A 24,356-nucleotide genomic window follows, 5' to 3' on the forward strand; every position below is an offset into this window, starting at 1 on the left:
CCCAAATATGTTATATTACATCAATCATGGCCAGAAAGTAATTACAGACCCCATTGCATGATGAAGGTGGACTGTTCCCACACCACACAGTCCAATGTGTGTTCCACGTAGGCTTCCTCAGTGAGGGTGAGAGCAGTAGAGAGGGAGGTCCATATTCCAAACAGGTCAGCTGTAGGTAATTACCTGATAAAGGGTGGTGTCATCTTACCGGACCACCACCCTGCACACGACATAGATGTCGCTGTAACATAGCTGGGGGGACCGGGTCACTAAGTGCAATCGAGGTTGCAGATCATTACTTGACGCTAGACATGTGCAAAGCGGAGCACAATGTCACCTGCAGCCATATTGGAAGGTGGAAAAGTACAAGAGTATGTGATAATATTCTTTACCTTAACTATTTATAAAATATGACGCACTGTCAGCAATTGATGACAGTGCATTGCATTTTTAAAGGGGTTAATATTCCTTTCCTTATCTTGCACTTTTACATCTTCCAACATAGCAGCGGGTGATGTTATGGGTCACTCTGCGTATGTCTGTGATTCCCTTCATGATGTGATCGGTGTGACTTACCATTATAAACTGCAAACCCGATTGCATTTTATTGACATCGGTCCCACCAGCCATATCAGGGTGGCATCCAGCACCCGATAAGATGACACCAACCTTTATTGGGTAATTACATACAGCCGACCTCTCTGGTATATATAGACCTCTCTCTCCCACATGCTCCCTGTGGAAGTCTAAGCGAAACATGCGTTGGAGTGTGTGGTGTGGGAACAGTCTTGTCGTAGTCAAGTTTCCGTTTGTTGGACCTCACTGAGTCTGACATTGGTGACTAGAGGTGAGCTGAATTTCTACTGCAATTTGTTTGTCTAAAACCAGCCTTAACCTTGATTCTGATTATCACATCCACATCAGCACCCAGTACCCCCAAAGGCGGAACACTACCCCTCTGTGACACTGCTTAGTGGCAGCTACCAGGAACTGCAGATCAGTACCTATTCCAATAACAGGAGCTGATCTGCATTATTGGGCAGCAGCCACAAAACAGGATAAATCCTCAATGCCACATTAGTGATAAAACCCCATGCACATTCTAAACTGAGCTGTCTTCATGATGGACTTTATCCTGACAATGATGTTGGAATAAAGAAATGTTACTGTACTTCTTTTAACTTATCTAAAAACACATGTTGACTGTGATGTACATTTAAGATCAGACTCACCAAAGTATGGTGTTCCTCGCTGGTGTCGCCGCTTGTACAAATAGCAGCAAGAACACATGAAGCAGCAAATGAGTGTGACGATCACCACAAAGAAGAGAACGACAGCAAAGCCAATTCCAGCAATCGTCTTTGGGCTACTGGGGAAGAAAAGCTTATTAGTTTGGAGGATCAGAATGCAGGAGAAATATATATATATATATATATATATATATATATATATATATATATATATATATATATATATATATATATATATATATATATATATATATATATATATATATATATATATACATATATACACACATACACACACACACACACACACACACACACACACACAGTACAGACCAAAAGTTTGGACACACCTTCTCATTTAAAGATTTTTCTGTATTTTCATGACTATGAAAAATGTACATTCACACTGAAGGCATCAAAACTATGAATTAACACATGTGGAATTATATACTTATCAAAAAAGTGTGAAACAACTGAAAATATGTCTTATATTCTAGGTTCTTCAAAGTAGCCACCTTTTGCTTTGATGACTGCTTTGCACACTCTTGGCATTCTCTTGATGATCTTCAAGAGGTAGTCACCAGAAATGGTCTTTCAACAATCTTGAAGGAGTTCCCAGAGATGCTTAGCACTTGTTGGGCCTTTTGCCTTCACTCTGCGGTCCAGCTCACCCCAAACCATCTCGATTGGGTTCAGGTCTGGTGACTGTGGAGGACCCCAAATTTTGTTGTGCAATTTCTCCTGAGCCCACAACACTTGGGGTAAAAACACTGTTTGGGTGCACAGCAGGGCTCGGAAAGGAACGAGGACCATTTGACTGTTTGTAAAATTTGCTGGCATAATTAGCGGACACCATGTCACGTTTGGGGAGCCTCTGATGTGCTTAAACAGTAGAAACCCCCCACAAGTGACACCATTCTGGAAACTGGGCACCTCAGGGAACTTGCATAGCTGTGTAGTGAGCACCTTGAACCCCCAAGTCCTTCACAGAAGTTTATAATGTTGAGCCATAAAAATAAAAAAATAGACATTTTTCACACAAAAATGTGTTTTAGCCCCAAATGTTGCATTTTCATAAGGGTAGCAGGAGAAATTGCACCATACAATTTGTTGTGCAATTTCTCCTGAGTATGCAGATATCCAATATGTCTAGGAAAACCACTGTTTGGGCACACGACAGGGCTTGGAAGGGAAGGCACGCCATTTAACTTTTTGAATGCAAAATTAGCTGGCATAATTAGCAGACACCATATTGCGTTTAGAGAGCCCAGATGTGCGTAAACAGTGGAAACCCCCCACAAGTGACACCATTCTGGAAACTGGACCCCTCAGGGAACTTGCATAGATGTGTGGTGAGCACTTTGAACCCCCAGGTGCTTCACAGAAGTTTAGAATGTTGAGCCATGTAAAAAAATCTAATTTTTCCCACACAAATGTTTTTTTTTAGCCCCAAATTTTGCATTTTCACAAGGGTAACAGGAGAAAATGGACCCCAAAATTTGTTCTCCAATGTCTCCTGAGTACACATACCCCATATGTGGGTGAAAACTACTGTTTGGCCACACTGTAGGGGTAAGAAAGGAAGAAGTGACGTTTTGGAATGCAGATTTTGATGGAATGGTCTGCGGGTGTCATGTCGCTTTTGGAGAGCCCCTAATGTGCCTAAACAGTGGAAAAACCCCACAAGTGACCCCATTTTGGAAACTAGACCCCTCAAGGAATTCATTGAACCCACAAGTGCTTCACAGAATTTTACAACGTTGATATGTGAAAATGAAAACAAAAGAAGATTTCCACAAAAATGCTGTTTTAGCCCCAAATCTTTTCATTTTCACAAGAATAGCAGGAGAAAATGAACCCCAAAATTTGCTGTGCAATCTCTCCTCAGTACGCAGATACCCCATATGTGGTCGAAAACTACTTTTGAGGCACAGTGCAAAGCTCAGAAGGGAAGAAGCACCATATTGGAGTTCACATTTTGATGAACTGGTTTGAGGGTGCCATATCATATTGGTACAGCCCTAAGGTGCGATAACAGCCGAACTCCCCATAAGTGACCCCATTTTACAAACTACACCTCTCAATGAATTAATCTAAAGATGCAGTGATCATATTAACACCACAAGTGTGTCACAGCATTTTATACCATTGGGCAGTGAAGAAAAAATAATTACATTTTTACCACCAAAATTTTGTTTTAGCCCCAGATTTTATATTTTCACACTGGGAAATGGGTAAAAATGGTACCAAAATTTGTCCCCCAATTTCTGCTGAATGTAGAAATACCCCATATGTGGCTTTACAGCACTACACCAGTGAGATTCAGGAGGGTATTTGTGCTATTATCCTGGAACACAAATTTTCCTAGAATAGTTTGAAGACTCCATATACAGAGCCCCTAAGGGATAGAAGAGCAGATCCACCCTCAAATGACCCCATTTTAGAAATTATACCCCTTTGGGAACTTATCTACAGGTGTAATGACAATTTTGACTCCATGAGTGTTTTCCAGAAACAACCAACAGTGGATGTTGCTGAGTGAAAATTGCAAACTGCCGTTGTAGTGACCAGCACGTTGTAGTGCCTGTACATTGTGTCCAGCTCGTGCTTTTGGAGACACGCATCCATAAATTAGGCGGGCTCTCATCACTACAGAAATGCCAAACATGTGGACATTAAATGTGATTTAGCCACACTGTGGCTCAGAAGAGAGGGTTGCATTTAGATTTGGGAGAGCAGAATTCACTGGATTTCTTTTGGGGGGCAAGGAGCCATAGCACTTTTCCAGAGCCTTAGTACTACGAGTAACGTGGAAAGCCCCCTATATTTCCTCTATATAACACAGCCGTGTTATACGCCAGTGTGAGAGTACCCTTATACTTATCTACAGTGCCCACTTCACAATTGTTCACCAGACACATGATGCTAGAAGTTTGCAAGGGATTAATATTATAGTATTACAACTAAATCAAGTGAAGGAATTAAAAATATTTTTATAGATTCAAAAGCAGTTGGACAAAGTAAACTAAGAACCATAAATTAAACTGTCAATTCTCCATTCTGGCCTGCAAATTGTTTGCAGTCAATGACTGCCTGAAGTCTGGAAGTCTGGAACCCACAGACACACAGAGGGATTTCTTACCTACTTATTATTCTGCCAGGTCTCCATTCCTGGTATAAACTGCATGCTCAGGACTTTTGCAGAACAAAGCAGTTTTATAAAAAGAAAAAAGCCCTGGGAAGCTTCAGCAGTATGCACTGGGTGCATGTCTACCCGGTGAAGGGCCATCCAATTAATTTTGAGGCATTTGTGTGGATTTGAGCAGAGAATATAGCTCTAAACACCCTCAAAAATCATTCTACTGCTTTTATTAGTAATCACATTGTCAATATATACATGGCAGCTTTGTTGGCAGCCATACATACGCTTTCCAGAACAGTATCTGCACAACGCCTGACAGCAGTATGCGTTGGATAATCACCAGTTCCATTCCTTTTGCCTTCTTCTCTTTCCATCACTTTAGCACGTGTTGATCCGGTTTAGAGGTTATAAGACAAACTCCATTCAGATATGCCTGCCCCCTGGTGGGGTTCTTGATTGTATTAATAAAATTCTGTCTTCGGGGCCTTTTTGATGTATTTAAGCCCTTTCACTCGAAGCCTCTTTTAACCTTCCTGGCCAGGCCAAATTTTTGAATTCTGACCAATGTCACTTTAGGTGGTAATAACTCTGGAACACTTCAACTTACCTCGGCGATTCTGTAAAATGTTCTTTTTTCATGACACTTTGTACTTCATGTTAGTGGTAACATTAGGTTGATATAATTTACGTTTATTTATGCAAAAAGCAAAAATTTGACAATTTTTATGCCCCTAAACCAGATAATTATACCACACAAAATAGCTAATAAATACATTTTTGTTAAGAAGTTAGAGGTTAAAAGTTTATAAGTTTTAATTTTTCGAACAAAATTTACAAAACCATTTTTTTAGAGACCACATCACATCTGAAGTGACTTTGAGTGGCCTATTTGACATTAAATACTCAAAACTGACACCATTTTAAAATCTGCACCCCTCAAAGTAATCAAAAACACCTCCAAGAAGTGTACTAACCCTTTTGGTGCTTCTCTAGAATTAAAGCAATGTGGAAGGAAAAAAAGAAAATTTTAATTTTTCCCACAAAAATAATGCTTTAGTACCAAATTTTTCATTTTGATGAGGGTAACAGGAGAAAATGGACCCCAAAATTAGTTGTGAAATTTATCCTGACTATACAGATACCCCATATGTGGTGGAAATCTACTGTTTGGGTGCACAATAGGACTTGGAAGGGAATGAGCGCTATTTGACTTTTCGAACGCAGATTTGACAGTAATACACTATAAATGCCATGTTGCATTTGAAGAGCCCCCAAGGTGCCAGGGGGCTCTTCAAATGCAACAGGACCGCTGACGTCGGCGGTTGCGTGACCTGTCACATGACTAAATAACGTCATGGCAGGTCCTTTCACACCACCGCGACCCATACAACAGACCGGAAGTAGCGGAGAAAACAACCAAGAGCCATCAGAAGGTAAGTATAATCTTTATTTTTTACCATTCTTATTATTATTTTATACTATTACTTGGTCACATTATATAAATCCATGCCGGTTGCATGGATTTATATAGTATGAACAAGTTGTCAAGCACTTTTCCAGGTGATGCTAAAATCGCTTGGAAAAGCGCTTGATAACCCGCATGCAGAAATGCAAGTGAAGAACGCTAGACAAACGCTTCTACCTGGCAGGAAAAACGCATGTAAAATCCGCATGCGTTTTTCCTGCCAGGGAGAAGCGGAAAAAATATGCAGCATTTCTGCATCGTGGGCACTTAGCCCAATACATTCACTTCAATGGGAGATAAAGCTCCGTACTGGTCAACTAAGCAATGTGCAGGACTGCTGTGTTCAGCCTGTACATCGCTTAGGTCCAGCCACTGCCGAAGCAGTTTTAACTGATGCATAGGTGTGCTGGTGTTGGACCTGCTCCGATCTTAAGTTGAAGAACTGCCCAGTGGATAATCAATGAAAGGACCCAGAGAAATTTTAAGTGCGTTCTCCTCTCTACATCAGTGCCATACATGTTGACATGAAGTCTAGTTTAGGCACGCTGCAGGGCTCAGAAGAGGGGGCCATTTGGATTTTAGAGCTTGGATTTTACTGTATTGTTTTTTTGGGAGCCATATCACTTTTCCAGCGCCTCTGAACTACTAGGAACATGGACAACCTCTATTTTTGAATTTACATATGACAGAACTGAATAGGGGCTTGTTTTTTTGCGGGATGAGATGAAGTTTTTTTGGTGTCATTTGGGGGTATGTATCATTTTTTCTTTTCTTTTATTCTAATTTCTGAGAATCAGTATGAACAAATAAAAAGCAATTCAGGAATTTTCTTTAATTTTTTAATGCTATATTACGCTGTTCACGATGCCGTAAACGTGATAAGGTGACTTTATTCTTTGGGATAGTACATTTGCAGGGTTATAAAGTATTTTAATAATTTGTTATTTTTTAATGATAAAACACTGATTTACAAAAAAAAGTATTTGTTATTGTATCGCCATATTCTGAGAGCTATAATTTTTTTATTTTTCCGCTAAATGAGCTGTGTGAGGGGCTTGATTTCTGTGGGATGAGTTGACATTTTTATTCATCCCATTTTGGACCACATACATTTTTTGATAGATTTTTTTTTGGGTGGCAGAGTGAACAAAAGCCAAAAATTCATAAATGGTTTTTATTTCTTTTTTTCACGTCATTCACAGTGCGGTAAGTGATCTGGCAACTTTATTCATAGATTCATTACAATTGCAGTGATACCAGATTTATACGTTTCTTTTATGCTTTGCTACTTGTGCACAATAAAATCAATTTTTTTTTTTCCTTTTACAAAATTCTTTTTTCTATCATCAAACTCTGATATCTGCAACTTTTTTTTTTTTTTTTGACGACAGAACCCTATAAGGGCTTGTTTTTTTTTGGGTGTTTTTTATTTTTCTTTACGGTGTTCATCAAACAGGTTAAATAATGTGACCGTTTTATACATTGGATTGTTCTGGACATGGCAATACCAAATATGGTCACTTTTTTTCCTTTACATTTTACACAAAAACAGCGTTTTCATATGCAAAACATTTTTCCTTTTTTTTGGACTTTCTCTTTTATTTTTTCACATTTTTAGAAACTTTATTTCACTTTCTTTTACTTTTTTACTTAGTTCCAGTATGGGACAACAACTTTCCTTAGTCTGATCGCTGGTCTAATTGGAGGGCATTAGAGCAGTCAATCAGACCCAGGCAGGAGGCGTGTCAGTTTCTTCTGAAGCCAGGACCTTACAGGCCACCGTATTTTTGACCTGAGTTCACCATGGAGACCATTGGCATGACGCAAGCAAGCCCCCTACATCTACAAGCAGATCTATGTCGCTGTGGCGATCGCGGGTGTTGCTACAGGGTGTCGGTTATGATGTATAGATGACGTCCGCTGATGATTTTGCCGGCTCTGCTAGTGAGCCTTGTGATATCGTTGCGCTGTACATGTAAAGCGGTTTGCGGGAACACATTTCCTGCAGTGCCATACATGTACGAAGCATATTGTTAAGGGGTTAAAGAGAACCTATCATCAGATTTTTCTACCACAACCTAGTGCCATCTACAGTGCTGGCCAAAAGTATTGGTACCCCTGCAATTCTGTCAGATAATACTCAGTTTCTTCCTGAAAATGATTGCAATCACAAATTCTTTGGTCTTATTATCTTCACTTAATTTGCTTGCAAGGAAAAAACACAAAAGAGAATGAAGCAAAAATCAAATCATTGATCATTTCACACAAAACTCCAAAAATGGGCCAGACAAAAGTATTGGCACCCTCAGCCTAATACTTGGTTGCACAACCTTTAGCCAAAATAACTGCGAACAACCGCTTCCGGTAACCATCAATGAGTTTCTTACAATGCTCTGCTGGAATTGTAGACCATTCTTCTTTGGCAAACTGCTCCAGGTCCCTGATATTTGAAGGGTGCCTTCTCCAAACTGCCATTTTGAGATCTCTCCACAGGTGTTCTATGGGATTCAGGTCTGGACTCATTGCTGGCCACCTTAGAAGTCTCCAGTGCTTTCTCTCAAACCATTTTATAGTGCTTTTGGAAATGTGTTTTGGGCCATTGTCCTGCTGGAAGACCCATGACCTCTGAGGGAGACCCAGCTTTCTCACACTGGGCCCTACATTATGCTGCAAAATTTGTTGGTAGTCTTCAGACTTCATAATGCCATGCACACCGTCAAGCAGTCCAGTGCCAGAGGCAGCAAAGCAACCCCAAAACATCAGGGAGCCTCCGCCATGTTTGACTGTAGGGACCGTGTTCTTTTCTTTGAATGCCTCTTTTTTTTCCTGTACACTCTATGTTGATGCTTTTCCCAAAAAGCTCTACTTTTGTCTCATCTGACCAGAGAACATTCTTCCAAAACATTTTAGGCTCTCAGGTAAGTTTTGGCAAACTCCAGCCTGGCTTTTTTATGTCTCGGGGTAAGAAGTGGGGTCTTCCTGGGTATCCTACCATACAGTCCCTTTTCATTCAGACGTCGACGGATAGTACGGGTTGACACTGTTGTACCCTCTGACTGCAGGGCAGCTTGAACTTGTTTGGATGTTAGTCGAGGTTCTTTATCCACCATCCGCACAATCTTGCGTTGAAATCTCTTGTCAATTTTTCTTTTCCGTCCACATCTAGGGAGGTTAGCCACAGTGCCATGGGCTTTAAACTTCTTGATGACACTGCGCACGGAAGACACAGGAACATTCAGGTCTTTGGAGATGGACTTGTAGCCTTGAGATTGCTCATGCTTCCTCACAATTTGGTTTCTCAAGTCCTCAGACAGTTCTTTGGTCTTCTTTCTTTTCTCCATGCTCAATGTGGTACACAGAAGGACACAGGACAGAGGTTGAGTCAACTTTAATCCATGTTAACTGGCTGCAAGTGTGATTTAGTTATTGCCAACACCTGTTAGGTGCCACAGGTAAGTTACAGGTGCTGTTAATTACACGAATTAGAGAAGCATTACATGATTTTACAAAGGGTGCCAATACTTTTGTCCACCCCCTTTTTTAGGTTTGGTGTGGAATTATATCCAATTTGGCTTTAGGACAATTCTTTTTGTGATTTTTTCATTGAAGACAAATTAAATGAAGAGAATAATACCAAATAATTTGTGATTGCAATCATTTTCAGGAAGAAACTGAGTATTATCTGACAGAATTGCAGGGGTGCCAATGCTTTTGGCCAGCACTGTATGTAAAAGCGCTGTAATGCTAATTACATCCAATACTTTGTTATGCAAATGAAGCACAAGTGTAGACAGCAGGCATAGCATGTACAGCTGTGCTGTCTCTCTTCCCTATTCCCTAAGCACTGCCTGCCTCTTGTCAGTGATTGACAGGACACTTTTCTTTCAAGGACCTGCATCTCCTGCCCGAGATCTAGTGCAAGTGCCGTCGTTTCCCATAGTAAGGTCCAGATGAAGAAGACTGTCCTTGTTTGGCACAATTTGAATAGTTTTCAGATCAGGCCAGACATGGACCATATACTTCACTCCTACTGCTCGCTCCCACCCCCAAACTATGTAGACTGTGCCAGGCACTGACAGTCTTCTTCACCAGGAACTAATTGTGCAGCAATCAGTGAATGACAATGCTTGAACTACATCTCAGGGGGAAGATGCAGGTCACGGAATGAGCAGTCACCAGTCAATCACTGACAGGAGCCAGGCGGTGGATGGGGAATAGAGAAGAGAGACAGTAGAGCTGTAAGTGCTATGCCCGCCCACTGCACTTGCGGCTCATTTGCACAACAATTTAGCAATACATTTGTCTATACTGTAAACCCAGATTTCTAAAATAAATGTATTAATGTAATCAGCATTACAGCGCCTTTAGATAGATGGTAATAGTTTGGGGTAGAAAAACTTGATGACGGTATCTTTCAGAGTTTTACCCTTTTTAACATCTGAAAAACAAAGATCCTGAATTGTAATAGTACTTTATTGGTAATCACTGGACAGACGTTTTGATACTAAATTGGTATGGTTCTCAAATATTTGGCCTAAAGAAGATACCAATTTAGTACTTAAACACGTATCTACTGATTACTAATAAAGAAGTGATATTACAAATCTAGACTTTTGGACTCTACTTGTCAGTCGCGTATATCATGAATTTTTATCATGCACCTGTTTATCCAGCGTTGGTGAAAGTCTTTACATCCACCCAATGGGAGGATCAGGAGCTAACTATACTATTGTTGTATGCTAATGTTATGCCAGGATTGCTAAAAATCAAAAAGATAAGCGCTTTTTACCTACTATATACAGTACCATCATATTCTCTTTTATGTTAGGATATCTACACTAGACAGCATAGTGTTTATAGGGATTTTTCTTTTTCTCTTTTTTCACCTAATATTTTTTGCCATCATTATTATTGATTTGTTTGGATTTTTATAGTCCAGAAATGACTTTCTTCACTGTCGGGGACAGCATTTTAAATTGCCTGCAGACTTCTCATTTTCTTACATATCAGTTGGATAATGATCTGTGTTATTCTAGCATAATCTAATTACTTTTGAGTCCCTAAAATGAGTTGGTGACGTATGAAAATTATCAGTAATTTTTGCGCCAATACTTCAATTTGGATAGAAATACCCTTATAGCAAATCTGTCCCCATTATTTCTCAACTCTTAGGCTGTGTGCCCACGATGCGTTTTTTAAGCGTTTCCGCAGCGGCAAAAATGCTGCAGAAACGCTTAAAAAACGCATGGTAGAAGGCCTGCCATGTTCCCCAATGATAATCCGCATGTGCTGTGCACAGGCTGCGGAAATTTCCACTGCGGATTGCCATTGCGTAAAAAAAAGCAGCACTACCAATTATTTTGCGGAAGCGCTGTGTTTTCACCGCCATTGACTTGCATTAGAACGCATGGATTCCGCTTCACTAGATAAGCACATGCGGAATACATGAATTCAATGTGCGGATGGTACCCAGGTGTGGAGGAGAGCAGACTCTCCTCCGGACACGGGTACCATAAAAAACTGTAAAAAAAAGATCTGCCGGCATGAATGGACGAATTCACCGGGCGGCCCCCGGTGAATTCGTCCATTCATGCCGGCAGATCGCGATGGACTGGAGGACCTGCGCTGACGTCATAGTCATGTGACGGGTCACACGACGCTGACGTCGGCAGGTCCTTCAGTGTACCGCAATCTGCCGGCATGAGAGGACGGAGTGAAGCAAGACACCGGGGGCCATCGGAAGGTAAGTATAGATTTATTTTTTATTTTTAAACATTCTTTACGGTCACACTATATAAATCCATGCCGTTTGCATGGATTTATATAGTGTGACCAAGTTGTCAAGCACTTTCCAAGTGATGCTAAAATCGCTTGGAAAGCGCTTGTCAACCCGCATGCGGAAATGCATGTGAAGAACGCTTCATATCCGCATGTCCCTGGCAGGAAAAACGCATGTACAATCCGCATGTACAATCTGCATGTGTTTTTTTCTGCCAGGTAGATGCAGAAACGCTCAGGAAAAATCCGGAGCATTTCTGCATCGTGGGCACATAGCCTTTTTATACTAGACAGCCAAAATAACAACTTGTTCAAAATTTACATACCAGTATTTATGGACCCAATTGTGTATGAAAATGTGTTAAAGAATCATACTCCAAAAACTCACCTTATAAATAGACAGCTCTTTTGCATCCTCTCCGTGATCAATTTCATAGGGTCGATACAACAATATCTGTGCTCACAGTTCCCACAGCAAAAGGTACCAAACCTACAATCAAACTTGGGACGCCAATAACCTCCAGGGTCATGATATCCAATGCAGTCTTCATCTCCCAAAACTAAAAAAAAAAATAGAAGCTATGTATTAATTTTTGTATAATCACAATAAGGGGCATTGCATAATGTTATGAATGAAGCATCACAGTAAACTTTTTAGTTCATCAGTTTTTAAAAGAAAGCTTGCCAAAAAGCTTTCACACCCTGTGAAGAGCTGGCCACGGACTAAAGACTATTCAACCAATGGACGTAGAGCGGGGTCCACAGCTCTAAGTGATGCAGACTTTTTCCAGCATGGACCACAAGTTACGTCGATCTTATTGTTGTATTTTATTAGAGATTTGCTTGCTCGTCAGTTTAAGGTGCACAAATCTCTGGAAAGTATTCAGCCTCAGGAATCAATGTTTCTATTCAGTGACTGTAAGCAGAGGAAGACATGCGGGCAGGATCTCATGTATACATAAGGTCTACATTAGCATTTCTGTCCTGCATTTGGTGGGGGGACATTATAGTGCAGCAATAATAAAAATGGTAATAATAACACATTTGTGAGGCCTAGTCCCAGTAAGTTAGTGTAGGGAGTACAATTGGGGGAGAAAGGTTGAACATGATGGACCTAGGTCTTTATTCAGCCTACGTTACTATATGTGTCTTTGTTCCTGTCTGCGGGGGGCATCCCTAATACACAACCCTACAAACAGGCTGGAGATTGGGCTTCGGGAACATTCTTCATCCTTTGAGCTACCTGCAGGAAATGTTTAAAGGGGTGGAGTGTTAGTATCTCAGCCCAACCAGAGGGCTGATCTCAGGAGAGGTAGACAATAAACCACGTTTAGTGAGTGAGTTGGTGCAGTGACGTCTGATTTTTGAGATCGACGTCATCGTCCGATCGCACCAATCAGTGCTGGGCCTGGTGATGCAGGTGTTGCTAGCTTCCAGCCTATGATCGGTGCTGGTACAGCACCAATCATAGGCTGGACATCAGTGTTTCAGGCAATTTCACTGAAATCGATGTGATTAGTTGTTCAATTCTGAACAGCCAATCACAGCGATCGTAGTTGCAGGGGAGTTGGGGCGGCGCGAACCCCCCCCCTCCCGGCTACGAGTCCCAGTGCCCTACTGTCAGAAATAGCAAGCACCTTCATGCGATCACCGTGTGTTTAGTCACGGTGATAGCATGAATGACATTACATATACAGTGCTGCTCACCATTATTGGCTCCCCTTCAATTTTTTCATAGACTGTACAATATCTTCAGAAATAAATGTAAATGTACCAAAGTTATATCCTCAGGATTTTTTAATTAGTGGTCCAAAGTAATACAACAATAAAACATTGTTTTTCAACTTCCATGTTGCAATTTCAAACCAGAAACAGAATAAACAGCATGTACAGCAATAAAAGCACTCCTAATTAATAGTTGGTTGTACACCCTTTGGCATTGCTGACAGCCTCCAAACGTTTCTTGTAGCCATCTATAAGCTTCTTGCACTTCTCAGCTGGAATTTTCTCCCACTTTTCCTTTGCAGTTTGTTCAAGCTCTTGAATGTTTGCAGGGTTCTTTTTCCCAATGGCAGATTTCAGCTCACCCCAAAGATTTTCAATTGGATTGAGGTCAGGACTCATTGCTGGACATTTTAAAACAGCCCATTTTTCCTTTTTCAACCATTCCTGTGTACTTTTGGACGTGTGCTTTGGGTCCTTGTCTTGCTGGAGGACCCATGATCTTCAATTCAAACCAAATTTTCTTACACTGGGTAGGACATTTCGCTCTAAAATCTCTTGATAATTCTCTGATTTCATGATTCCTGTAATATGGTCAAGGCCTCCAGCACCAGACGCAGCAAAACAACCTTACAGCATTAAGGATCCTCCACTATGCTTAACTGTGGTAAGTTGTTCTTTTCCTTATAAGCTTCATTGCACCATCTGTAAACAAACTGTTCCTTTGCATTGCCAAAAAGCTCTATTTTTGTTTCATCTGTCCACAGAACATTTTCCCGGAAGGATTGTGGTTTGTAAAAGTACTCTTTGGCAAACATCAGTCATTCCTTTTTATGTCTTTTCTTCATGAATGGTGTCTTCCTTGGCCTTCGCCCATAAAGCTCTGCTTGGTTTAGTATGCGGCGTATGGTACTTGTTGAAACTATGACCCCAGACTGTTCCAGGTTGGCCTTCAGGATGTTTGACGTGGTGTTTTTTCCACCATTCACATGAACCTTCGAAGACATCTCTTTTTTCTCTTTCCCCCATGTCCAGGGAGGTTCTTGATGGTTCGTTCCATGCTTGGCAAACTTCTTAATAACATTCCGCACTGTTGAAACTGGGATACCAAGGTCTTTGGAGATGGCCTTATACCCTTTAGAAGTCCTGTGTTCACCATTCTGACAAAGAAACAAGGCCTACCATGTGGCTTTTTAAAACACTGAAGTCATCATTCATTGGCTAATTCATGTCACATGGGCACCGACAATTAATCACAGGTGAATCTCTTTTGTGATTTATCACAAACGAGTCAAAATGTGTTTCCATACTAAATTAATGGAAAGGGTGCCAATACCAGTATCACAGCAAGCTTTAGATTTTTCTATTTTTCCCTCCCATTGTTTTTTATTTTAAATTATTGTTTATCATTTGCACTTTTGTATTTATTCGATTGCTCTATACAAAAAAAAACTGTTTCACTTGATTCATTTTTTTCAGGAGATATTCCACATTATGTACTTAAACTTCATGGGTGCCAATAATGATGAGCACGACTATATATACTTTGCTGGTTCATACTGCAAATGTCGGTGGTGGGGGGGTTAATCTTTTGTTCTATATACTGAAATGTTCAATATATAGTAAATATTACAATACCATGATGGTGGTTAAAAGGGGCTTTCAGCTGTCCACTGGCTGCCATGGCAACCCATATCCACCCAGAGGTCTCATTTTACAAACACCCCCCCTCCACCAGGATCACGCCACACCAACGGTGCTGCCAAGAAATTGACAGCAACATTTAAGTGATTAAACAGTAGCGATCAGAGCTAACTTTGATAGCTGTTAGAGGCAGATGATGGCGGTACAATATAACCAGCTCCTGTTACGAAAGGGGTTGTCTAGTATTTCAAGACATTTAATTAATGGGTCCAAAATGGTCAAATAGCAGATGTTTCCTCTTCTTTCAGAAAGGGAGTAGATGACCACATCAGCCAATCAACGTGCAGCAGAATTGACATTCTGTACAAATAGGATGCCTATTCCTGTTTGGACAAAATACACTGCTCAAAAAAATAAAGGGAACACTCAAATAACACATCCTAGATCTGAATGAATGAAATATTCTCATTGAATACTTTGTTCTGTACAAAGTTGAATGTGCTGACAACAAAAATCATCAATGGAAATCACATTTATTAACCAATGGAGGCCTGGATTTGGAGTCACCCCCAAAATTAAAGTGGAAAAACACACTACAGGCTGATCCAACTTTGATGTAATGTTCTTAAAACAAGTCAAAATGAGGCTCAGTATTGTGTGTGGCCTCCATGTGCCTGTATGACCTCCCTACAACGCCTGGGCATGCCCCTATAAGCTTGCGGATGGTCTCCTGTGGGATCTACTCCCAGACCTGGACTAAAGCATCCACTAACAAATGAACAGTCTGTGGTGCAACGTGACGTTGGTGGATGGAGCGAGACATGATGTCCCAGATGTGCTCAATCGGATTCAGGTCTGGGGAACGGGCGGGCCAGTCCATAGCTTCAATGCCTTCATCTTGGAGGAACTGCTGACACTCCAGCCACATGAGGTCTGGCATTGTCCTGCATTAGGAGCAACCCAGGGCCAACCGCATCAGCATATGGTTTCACAAGGGGTCTGAGGATCTCATCTCGGTACCTAATGGCAGTCAGGCTACCTCTGGCGAGCACATGGAGGGCTGTGCGGCCCTCCAAAGAAATGCCACCCCACACCATTACTGACCCACTGCCAAACTGGTCATGCTGAAGGTTGCTGCAGGCAGCAGATCGCTCTCCACGGCGTCTCCAGACTCTGTCACGTTTGTCACATGTGCTCAGTGTGAACCTGCTTTCATCTGTGAAGAGCACAGGGTGCCAATGGCGACTTTGCCAATCCTGATGTTCTGTGGCAAATGCCAAGCGTCCTGCACGGTATTGGGCTGTGAGCACAACCCCCATCTGTGGACGTCGGGCCCTAATACCACCCTCATGGAGTCGGTTTCTAACAGTTTATGCAGACACATGCACATTTGTGGCCTGCTGGAGGTCATTTTGCAGGGCTCTAGCAGTGCTCGTCCTGTTCCTCCTTGCACAAAGGCGAAGGTATCGGTCCTGCTGCTGGGTTTTTGCCCTCCTACGGCCCCCTCCACATCTCCTGGTGTACTGGCCTGTCTCCTGGTAGCGCATCCAGCCTCTGGACACTACGCTGACAGACAAAGCAAACCTTCTTGCCACAGCTCGCATTGATGTGCGATCCTGGATGAGCTGCACTACCTGAGCAACTTCTGTGAGTTGTAGAGTCCATCTCATGCTACCACGAGTGTGAAAGCACAACCAACATTCAAAAGTGACCAAAACAACAGCCCGAAAGCATTGGTACTGAGATGTGGTCTGAGGTCCCCTCCTGCAGAACCACTCCTTTATTGAGTGTGTCTTGATAATTGCCAATAATTTCCACCTATTGTCTATTGCATTTGCACAACAGCATGTGAAATTGATTGTCAATCAGTGTTGCTTCCTAAGTGGACAGTTTGATTTCACAGAATTCTGATTTACTTGGAGTTACCGTATTTTTCGGACTATAAGACGCACTTTTTTCCTCCAAAATTTTGGAGGAAAATGGGGGGTGCGTCTTATAGTCCGAATGTTGGGGGAGGGGTGTGTGTGTGTGTATATATATGTGGGGTGTGGGGGGAGCGGTAGCAGCCTACACTGTCCCCGCTGCTAAAGAAAATGAATATTCACTGCTCCCCACACCCATGGGGCATGGGGAGCACGGAATATTCATGCTCCTTAATAGCAGCACACAGTGTAGCTGCACTGCGGCTCCTGCTGCTGCCGGAATCGCCTGTGCTCGCTGTTAAAGGGCATGAATATTCAACCTCTCTCCATGCCCATGGGCGTGGGGAGGGGTGAATATTCATGCCCTTTAATAAACGGGCACACGCGATAGCCAGGCAGCAGCGGGAACCGCAGCTCGGCTACACTGCGTGCCGGCTATGAAGGAGAGTGAAGTCACTGCTCTGCTCCCCGCGCACACAGTCCCGGCATGGGGAGCAGTGACTTCCAGCAGTTGATCTCTCCTTGTGAGCCGCGCATGGTAGTGATGTCATGCGCGGCTCACATGGAGAGATCAGTGCGGGCAGACCGGACGCAGCGCTGGAGGAGAGAGAAGAAAGGGGAGTATGAGTGTTTTTTTTTATGAGCAGCCTGAGGGGGATTAGAGGGACCATGCATACTAGGATAAGGATGAGGGGACCATACATACCAGGGTAACGCTGAGTGGGCCATACATAACAGGATAAAGATGAGGGGGCCATACATAACAGGAAAAAGATGAGGGGGGCATACATACCAGGATAGGGATGAGGGGTGCCATGCATACCAGGATAGGGATTAGGGGTGCCATGCATACCAGGATAGGGACTAGGGGTGCCATGCATACCAGGATAGGGACTAGGGGTGCCATGCATACCAGGATAGGGATTAGGGGTGCCATGCATACCAGGATGGAGGGATGCCAGGCATACCAGGATGGGGACCACATATAAAAGGAAGGGGGGGGCATATATACCAGGATAGGGGATATTGTCAGAATTGTGGGACATTACCCCTATACCAGTGTCAGCAGAAGACCCCCTCCCCCTTAAAAGTGCATCATGAACACATTTTTTGCTTAAATTTTTTTTTAACATTTTCCTCCTCTAAAACCTAGGTGCGTCTTATGGTCCGGTGCGTCTTATAGTCCGAAAAATACGGTATATTCTGTTGTTTAAGTGTTTTCTTTATTTTTTTGAGTAGTGTATATTAAAGCTATATTTGATCAGTAGCTGCTGATTGGCTCCAGCAGTCACCTGACTCCCTCCTACCCACAGAAGAAGAGCAGACAGGCAGGGGATGCCGTTAGCCGTATGGTAGGAGTTTTAACGCTCTAATAGGTAAATATCTTAAACTTTTTAACAAACCTGAGCCCAGTAATAAAATGTCTTAAAATAGTGAACAACACTCTTTGAGCAGTTTTTCCTATAATCTATTTTACAGTTGTGTGCTGTCAGGACACGTTTGCACCTCATTTGCTGAGCTCTTGTGTGTGATCATATCCTGAAGTTTATTGTATTGAATCAGGTGTAATCAAAAACTGCTGACCAGCCTGCGTAAATATGTGTGCATTAGTAATGTGATTGGCTAAGTAAGGCTAGGTTCACACCCGGTAAGCTACTTGGAAATGACGATGCTCTATCGAGGGTACACAGTTTGTTGGCAGAAAGTGCCCAGCCCCCTGCTTTGGACGGACGGGGCGGGTTATGTAAGAAAGTAGGAGGCAAGGTCCTGGATGGCAGGTATGTGTCACCGGGATAGTTGGCCTCGGTGATGCAAGTCCTGGGATAAATTGCACAAGTAACAATAGGTTTCATTTGATTGGATTTTGGGTCCAGGATTTAGGAGCAACAAAAAGAGCCTAGATTGGAAAGGTCGCTCCTATACTCCAGTCGAGGTCTTACAGGCATAATAACATACAACGGAGTTAACTTAGCAGAGTGTGTTGTGTTGGAGCTGGAGAAAGACCAGTCTATGCTAGAGACTGAGAAGTGCCTGTAATACCAAGTTGGTGAGATTGTATTGATTTATATTGCTTTAACCAGAAAAAGGACTATTTCTTGTTATTCATTTGTGCTGAAGAAAGGCTGTTTTCAGTTTGGAGCTAAACGTTTATGAAGGACAATAAACTTTATTCTGTTTTGATATAAACACCCTGTGCATATCCAAGTTGCTATCAGAGAGCAGAAAACCCTACAATATATATCACAAAGTATGTGACGGTAGGCTTATGTTTGTCAAGATGGACTATGTTTATTTTGGCTAAGCTGGGATATTGGACAGGAAAAAAACTACTTTGTCATTTGCTTCTTTAGGTTGTGTTAACACGGAGTTTGACATACACATTGAAATATGTCACAGAACATATGCAGTAGATGTAATTTACTCTGTCTATAAATTTACATAAGTGTGTCCCATTATAAAAGAATGTATACCACAGGATATATTGTTTTGTAGGATCCCATTGCACAAAAAAGGTAGTCAACCAAGTTTGTCAATATAATGAAAGGAGAGAAGCATACAAGAAAAGGACACTCTGTAGGCACATTGGCATGTATACCGTGTGCCAAATTATTATGCAAATGCTATTTTTCTCTGATTTTCCTAAATGGTCGGTGTAAGTGAGTCAGTATAATGCTCAAATCATCAACCGTTTTGTGTATAAATCAGATTTTATTGGACAAACCTCCCAATGATAACAGTATTTTTTTCAAAACAAAAAAACCCTCAAAAAGTACTGTTCCAAATTCTTATGCACAACAGTCTCCAAACATTTTATAGGTTGTAAAGAACTGAAAATGGTCATTTGTTGAATTTCCAGAAATAAGAGTCACATTCACTGAAATCAAAATCTTTTTCAAATCAAAAACATCTTAACAGGCCAAGTTACATGTTAACAGAAAACCCCTTCTTTGAAATCACCTTCACCATTCTTTTATCCATTGAACTTGCACGTTTTTGAATAGCTTCTGCTTGAATTTCTTTGTAGGATGTCAGAATAGCCTCCCAGAGCAGCTATTTTGATGTGAACTGTGTCCCACCCTCATAGATCTTTTGCTTGAGGGTACTTCAAAGGTTCTCAATAGGGTTGAAGTCTGGGGATGATGGTGGTAACACCATGAGTTTCTCTCCTTTTATGCCCATAGCAGCCAATGACTCAGAGTTATTCTTTGCAGCATGAAATGGTGCATTATCACGCACGAAGATGATTTTGTTATGGATGACACGGTTCTTTTCTTTGTACCGTGTAAGAAAGAGGTCAGTCAGAAACTCTATATACTTTGCTGAGGTAATTTTTACACCTTTAGGGACCCTAAAAGGTCTCTCCTCATGATTCCGGCCTAAAACAGAACTCCGCCACCTCCTTGCTGACGTCACAGCCTTGTTGGGACATGGTGTCCATCCACTACTCCATCCATCTGGACCATCCAGGGTTCCACGGCACTCATAAATAAGCAAGACTGTTTTATAATTAGTCTTCATGTATTTCTGGGCTCACTGCAACAGTTTCTGCTTTTATGCAGTGTTTAGGGGTGGCCGAATAATAGGATTATGCACAATTGCAAGCCTCAGGAGGATCCTACACCTTGAGGTTCGCGGAACAACAAATGGCACCAGCAGCATTGCACTACTTGATGCTTTTCAGTAGTAGAGATATCATTTTCCCATATTGTTTGAAACCTGTTACCTGCTTAATAATGTGGAATGTCCTTCTTAAGAAGTTTTCTTTTAATTTGGCTCAACTAGCAAACTAATCATCACAGGTGTTTGAGACTGCTTTCAGTGATCCAAAGAGTATTTAGAAACAATACCATCCATGGGTTTAATTGAAAAAACAAAAAAAATTACACCTTTGATACTTAAATCCAATTCGCATAATAATTTGGAATGTGGTGTATATCGAGAGATGCTCCTCATATACATATTGATCACAGCCTTATTGTCAGTGGTAGTTTATGAAACACGTTTCAACTGGAATTTAATATACATGCACCACATAATAAAGAAATAAATATAACTTTCAAAATATTTTGACAATATAATGGGGAAAGTTACGTCAGTTGTGATATAACTTATCATAGAGTTCAAAAACAGTAATTTTAGGAAAATATTTTCCACGTGTCTTACAGGATGACTGCAGCGGGAGCTCTCCAGAGACAAGTCCCCACCGCATGCTCGCACGTCCATGCCCCCACCATCTGTAAAATGTGTAGTACAACATCTGCTTAAGGGTTCATGCGGTGCCAAGGTCTCATTCATACGTGTGTCTTGTGAGGAGTATTTGTAATCAGCATCTACATAGAGAAATCTATAATGCAAAGACTTGCCCTTTTTCAATGTTGAATACACTCCGTATTTTTACATACAAATACTAATGTAAAACGCGCTCATGAGAGAGAAAGTGGTTTAAAGGGGTTGTCTGCTCCTAGGGACAACCCCTTCTTGATCTAAATCTTTGGCCCTGATAAAATAATAAAGCCTATATTAACATCCCGTGCTGGCGCCATTCCAGTCGTGTCAGCACTCGCGATCCCGGAGCTGTGATGCGGTTGTTATGACACGAGAGTCCGGCACCCAATCAGCGCTGGCGTCACTGTCCGCGCCTCCTGAAGACGTAGTCCGGGCAGCAACTGATCTCTGACTTCCTCTTCCTGTTCAATTCGCACGAAGATGGAGACAGTGACACCAGCGCTGATTGGGCGCCGGACTCACATGTCACAACAACATCACGGGCATCCCGGGACCGGAAGTGTCAACACCGCTGGACCAGTGCTGGCACAGGAGGTGAGTATAGGCTTTTTGTTTTATTTGGGTCAAGCGTGAGGGATGACAAGGAGTTGTCCAAGTGGTGGACAACTTATTTAAGTATGAATTCACACACAACAGGTTTGTTACCAGAAATGTCTGCAACTGAGAAATCCATTGCATGCATGTGCACGGGTTCAGACCAATGGCTGATACTCCAATGTTCCCTGTCCTTCTCTGTTTATATTCCAGGAGCCATGAACACTGCCACCAATCACTGATCATTCCACTCACATGTCATCCCTGCTAAGGCCAGTGATTGGCGGCAGCGTTCATGTGCTGGTACATAATAGCAGCTCTTCCTTATAATGGCAGATCTCTGGAGGGTTCACAGTGAGGACCCCTCTGGATGACAATATCTTATTGAGACCACCTCCCCATGTGGAATACACATGGCTACGGGTCTGGACAGGCAGAAATATGTGGTTACATGGTAGCCACAGGCAAACTATCACCAAGATGTGAGCATGGTCTCATAACACCCAGAAGAGGGGTCTGTAGTCATCAGATCCCGCCCCCAAGCAAGGGAAGGAAGCTGTGCCCCACTGAGACCCCACAATGACGTCACCGCTATTATGACGTACATATCCAGCTCAGAGATGTCCTCATCCATACATACAACACGTCAGCGCCACCCAGAAGTACATTCACTGTATCCCATACAAATGACAGACAAAGTAACGACACGCAGCTCCTATAATACGGCTGTACATAAGAGAGCAGCTCACCGGTGGGTGACAAGGCGGACAGCACGAGGCAGGCGGCTCCCAGAAGCGGCGCTGCCATCTTCAGCAGAACTGATGAAGTATTTGTGAGCCCGAGTCCCAGTGGAGACGCGGCTGCTACGGCTGATGACGTAGAAGACACTCGGTCACATGACCTCTCCTGCTTCTGTGCGGAGCTGAGACGCCAGGAGTGGGAGTCTGCACAGGGAGGCTGGCGGCTGGGAGACGTCCTGAACGCAATGGATTCCGGAGGCAGTGATGGCTGGCTGGGCGTGTGTCAGGGGGATGAGCGTGCTGAAGAGAATGGCTGGAGGAGACAACAAGAAACTGCTCAGCAAACCCCAGCACAAACCACTCAAGTCCCCAGTGCTGCCCAGTCACCAGTGTGGCGCCCATGTCAGTTAGGCTATGTGCCCACGATGCAGAAATTAAGCAGAACATTTCTGCAGCATTTCTGCATCTCCCTGGCAGAAAAAAACGCATGTGGATTGTACATGCTTATTGCACATGCGGATTGCACATGCGGATTGCACATGCGGATTGTACATGCGTTTTTCCTGCCAGGGACATGCGGATGCTCTTCACATGCATTTCCGCATGCGGGTTGTCAAGCGCTTTCCAAGCGATTTTAGCATCACTTGGAAAGTGCTTGACAACTTGGTCACACTATATAAATCCATGCAACCGGCATGGATTTATATACTGTGACCCGAGAGAATGGTTAAAAATAAATCTATACTTACCTTCTGATGGCCCCCGAGACTTGCTGCTCTCCTGTGCTGGCTGCCGGCAGATCGCGGTACGCTGTACTGAAAGACCTGCCGTCACATGACTGACGTCACCGCAGGTCCTTCAGTCCTGCGCGATCTGTCGGCAAGCACAGGGAAGGAGTCCGGGGGCCGTCGGAAGGTGAATATAATCTTTATTTTTTATTTTATTCTTTTTTTTACAGCTTTTTATGGTACCTGGGTGTGGAGGAGAGTCTCCTGTCCTCCACACCCGGGTACCATCTGCACATTAGAACGCGCCAATTCTGCAAGTACAGATGCAGTCTTGCGGAATTGGCGCGTTCTAATGCAAGTCAATGGCGGCGAAAACGCAGCGCTTCCGCAAAATTAATGGACATGCTGCGGATTTTTGAGCGCAGCATGAACACTGCGGAAAAATCCGCAACATGGGCATTGAAAGTGCAGAATTGCATTGGAGACCATGGGGGAAGGTTTACCAAGCGTTCACGCTGCGAAAATTCCGCAGCGTAAACGCTTGAAAAACGCATCGTGGGCACACAGCCTTACTGCACCAGACAGAATGGGGTCCCTGTGCAGGGCAGTGTATGGGCCCTTGGCTGGCCAGTAGCTCCGCATTATGGCCCCCATTTATTAACACTTGTGATAATCTCACCAATCAAGATGAGGGGTCGTGTAGGACTCGGACGCTCATTAGGAGGCACAGTCTTATTAGGGTACGTGCACACGATCAGTAAATGCTGTGGATTGGATGCGTGCAAACCGCAGCGTTCTATAGTGGGTAGGAAAGTATTCAGACCCCTTTTACATTTTTCACTCTTTGTTTCATTGCAGCCCTTGGTAAATTCTAAAAAGTTCATTTTTTTTCTCATTAAAGTACACTCTGCACCCCATCTTGACTGGAAAAAAACAGAAAGTAGAAATGTTTGCAAATTTATTAAAAAAGAAAAACTGAAATATCACATGGTCATAAGTATTCAGACCGTTTGCTCAGACACTCATATTTAAGTCACATGCTGTCCATTTCCTTGTGATCCTCCTTGAGATGGTTCTACTCCTTCACTGGAGTCCAGCTGTGTTTAATTAAACTGATAGGACTTGATTTGGAAAGGCACACACC

The 24,356-nt window shown here is 42.6% G+C and overlaps 1 protein-coding gene across 2 annotated transcripts in view; it reads right to left on the reverse strand.

Moving 5' to 3' along the window:
- SHISA4 (shisa family member 4) overlaps nt 1-22,762 on the reverse strand; it is a 41,306-nt gene extending 18,544 nt beyond the window's left edge. Inside the window, exons 1-3 of one of the 2 annotated variants that reach the window (XM_073666689.1) lie at nt 22,494-22,762; nt 12,024-12,195; nt 1,233-1,366 (exon numbers count right to left, since the gene is read on the reverse strand). In XM_073666689.1, the coding sequence (XP_073522790.1) occupies nt 1,233-1,366; nt 12,024-12,195; nt 22,494-22,551 (364 nt within the window). In that variant the 5' untranslated portion in view covers nt 22,552-22,762. Of the gene's footprint in view, nt 1-1,232; nt 1,370-12,023; nt 12,196-22,493 lie in introns of both variants that reach the window. The other variant, XM_073666690.1, reaches the window with a different exon arrangement.
- Nucleotides 22,763-24,356: the final 1,594 nt, after the last annotated feature.

The sequence above is a fragment of the Phyllobates terribilis genome, unplaced genomic scaffold (assembly GCF_046119375.1).
Source record: "Phyllobates terribilis strain yellow unplaced genomic scaffold, ASM4611937v1 Scaffold_2__4_contigs__length_985480577, whole genome shotgun sequence".
Classification (NCBI taxonomy): Eukaryota; Metazoa; Chordata; class Amphibia; order Anura; family Dendrobatidae; genus Phyllobates; species Phyllobates terribilis.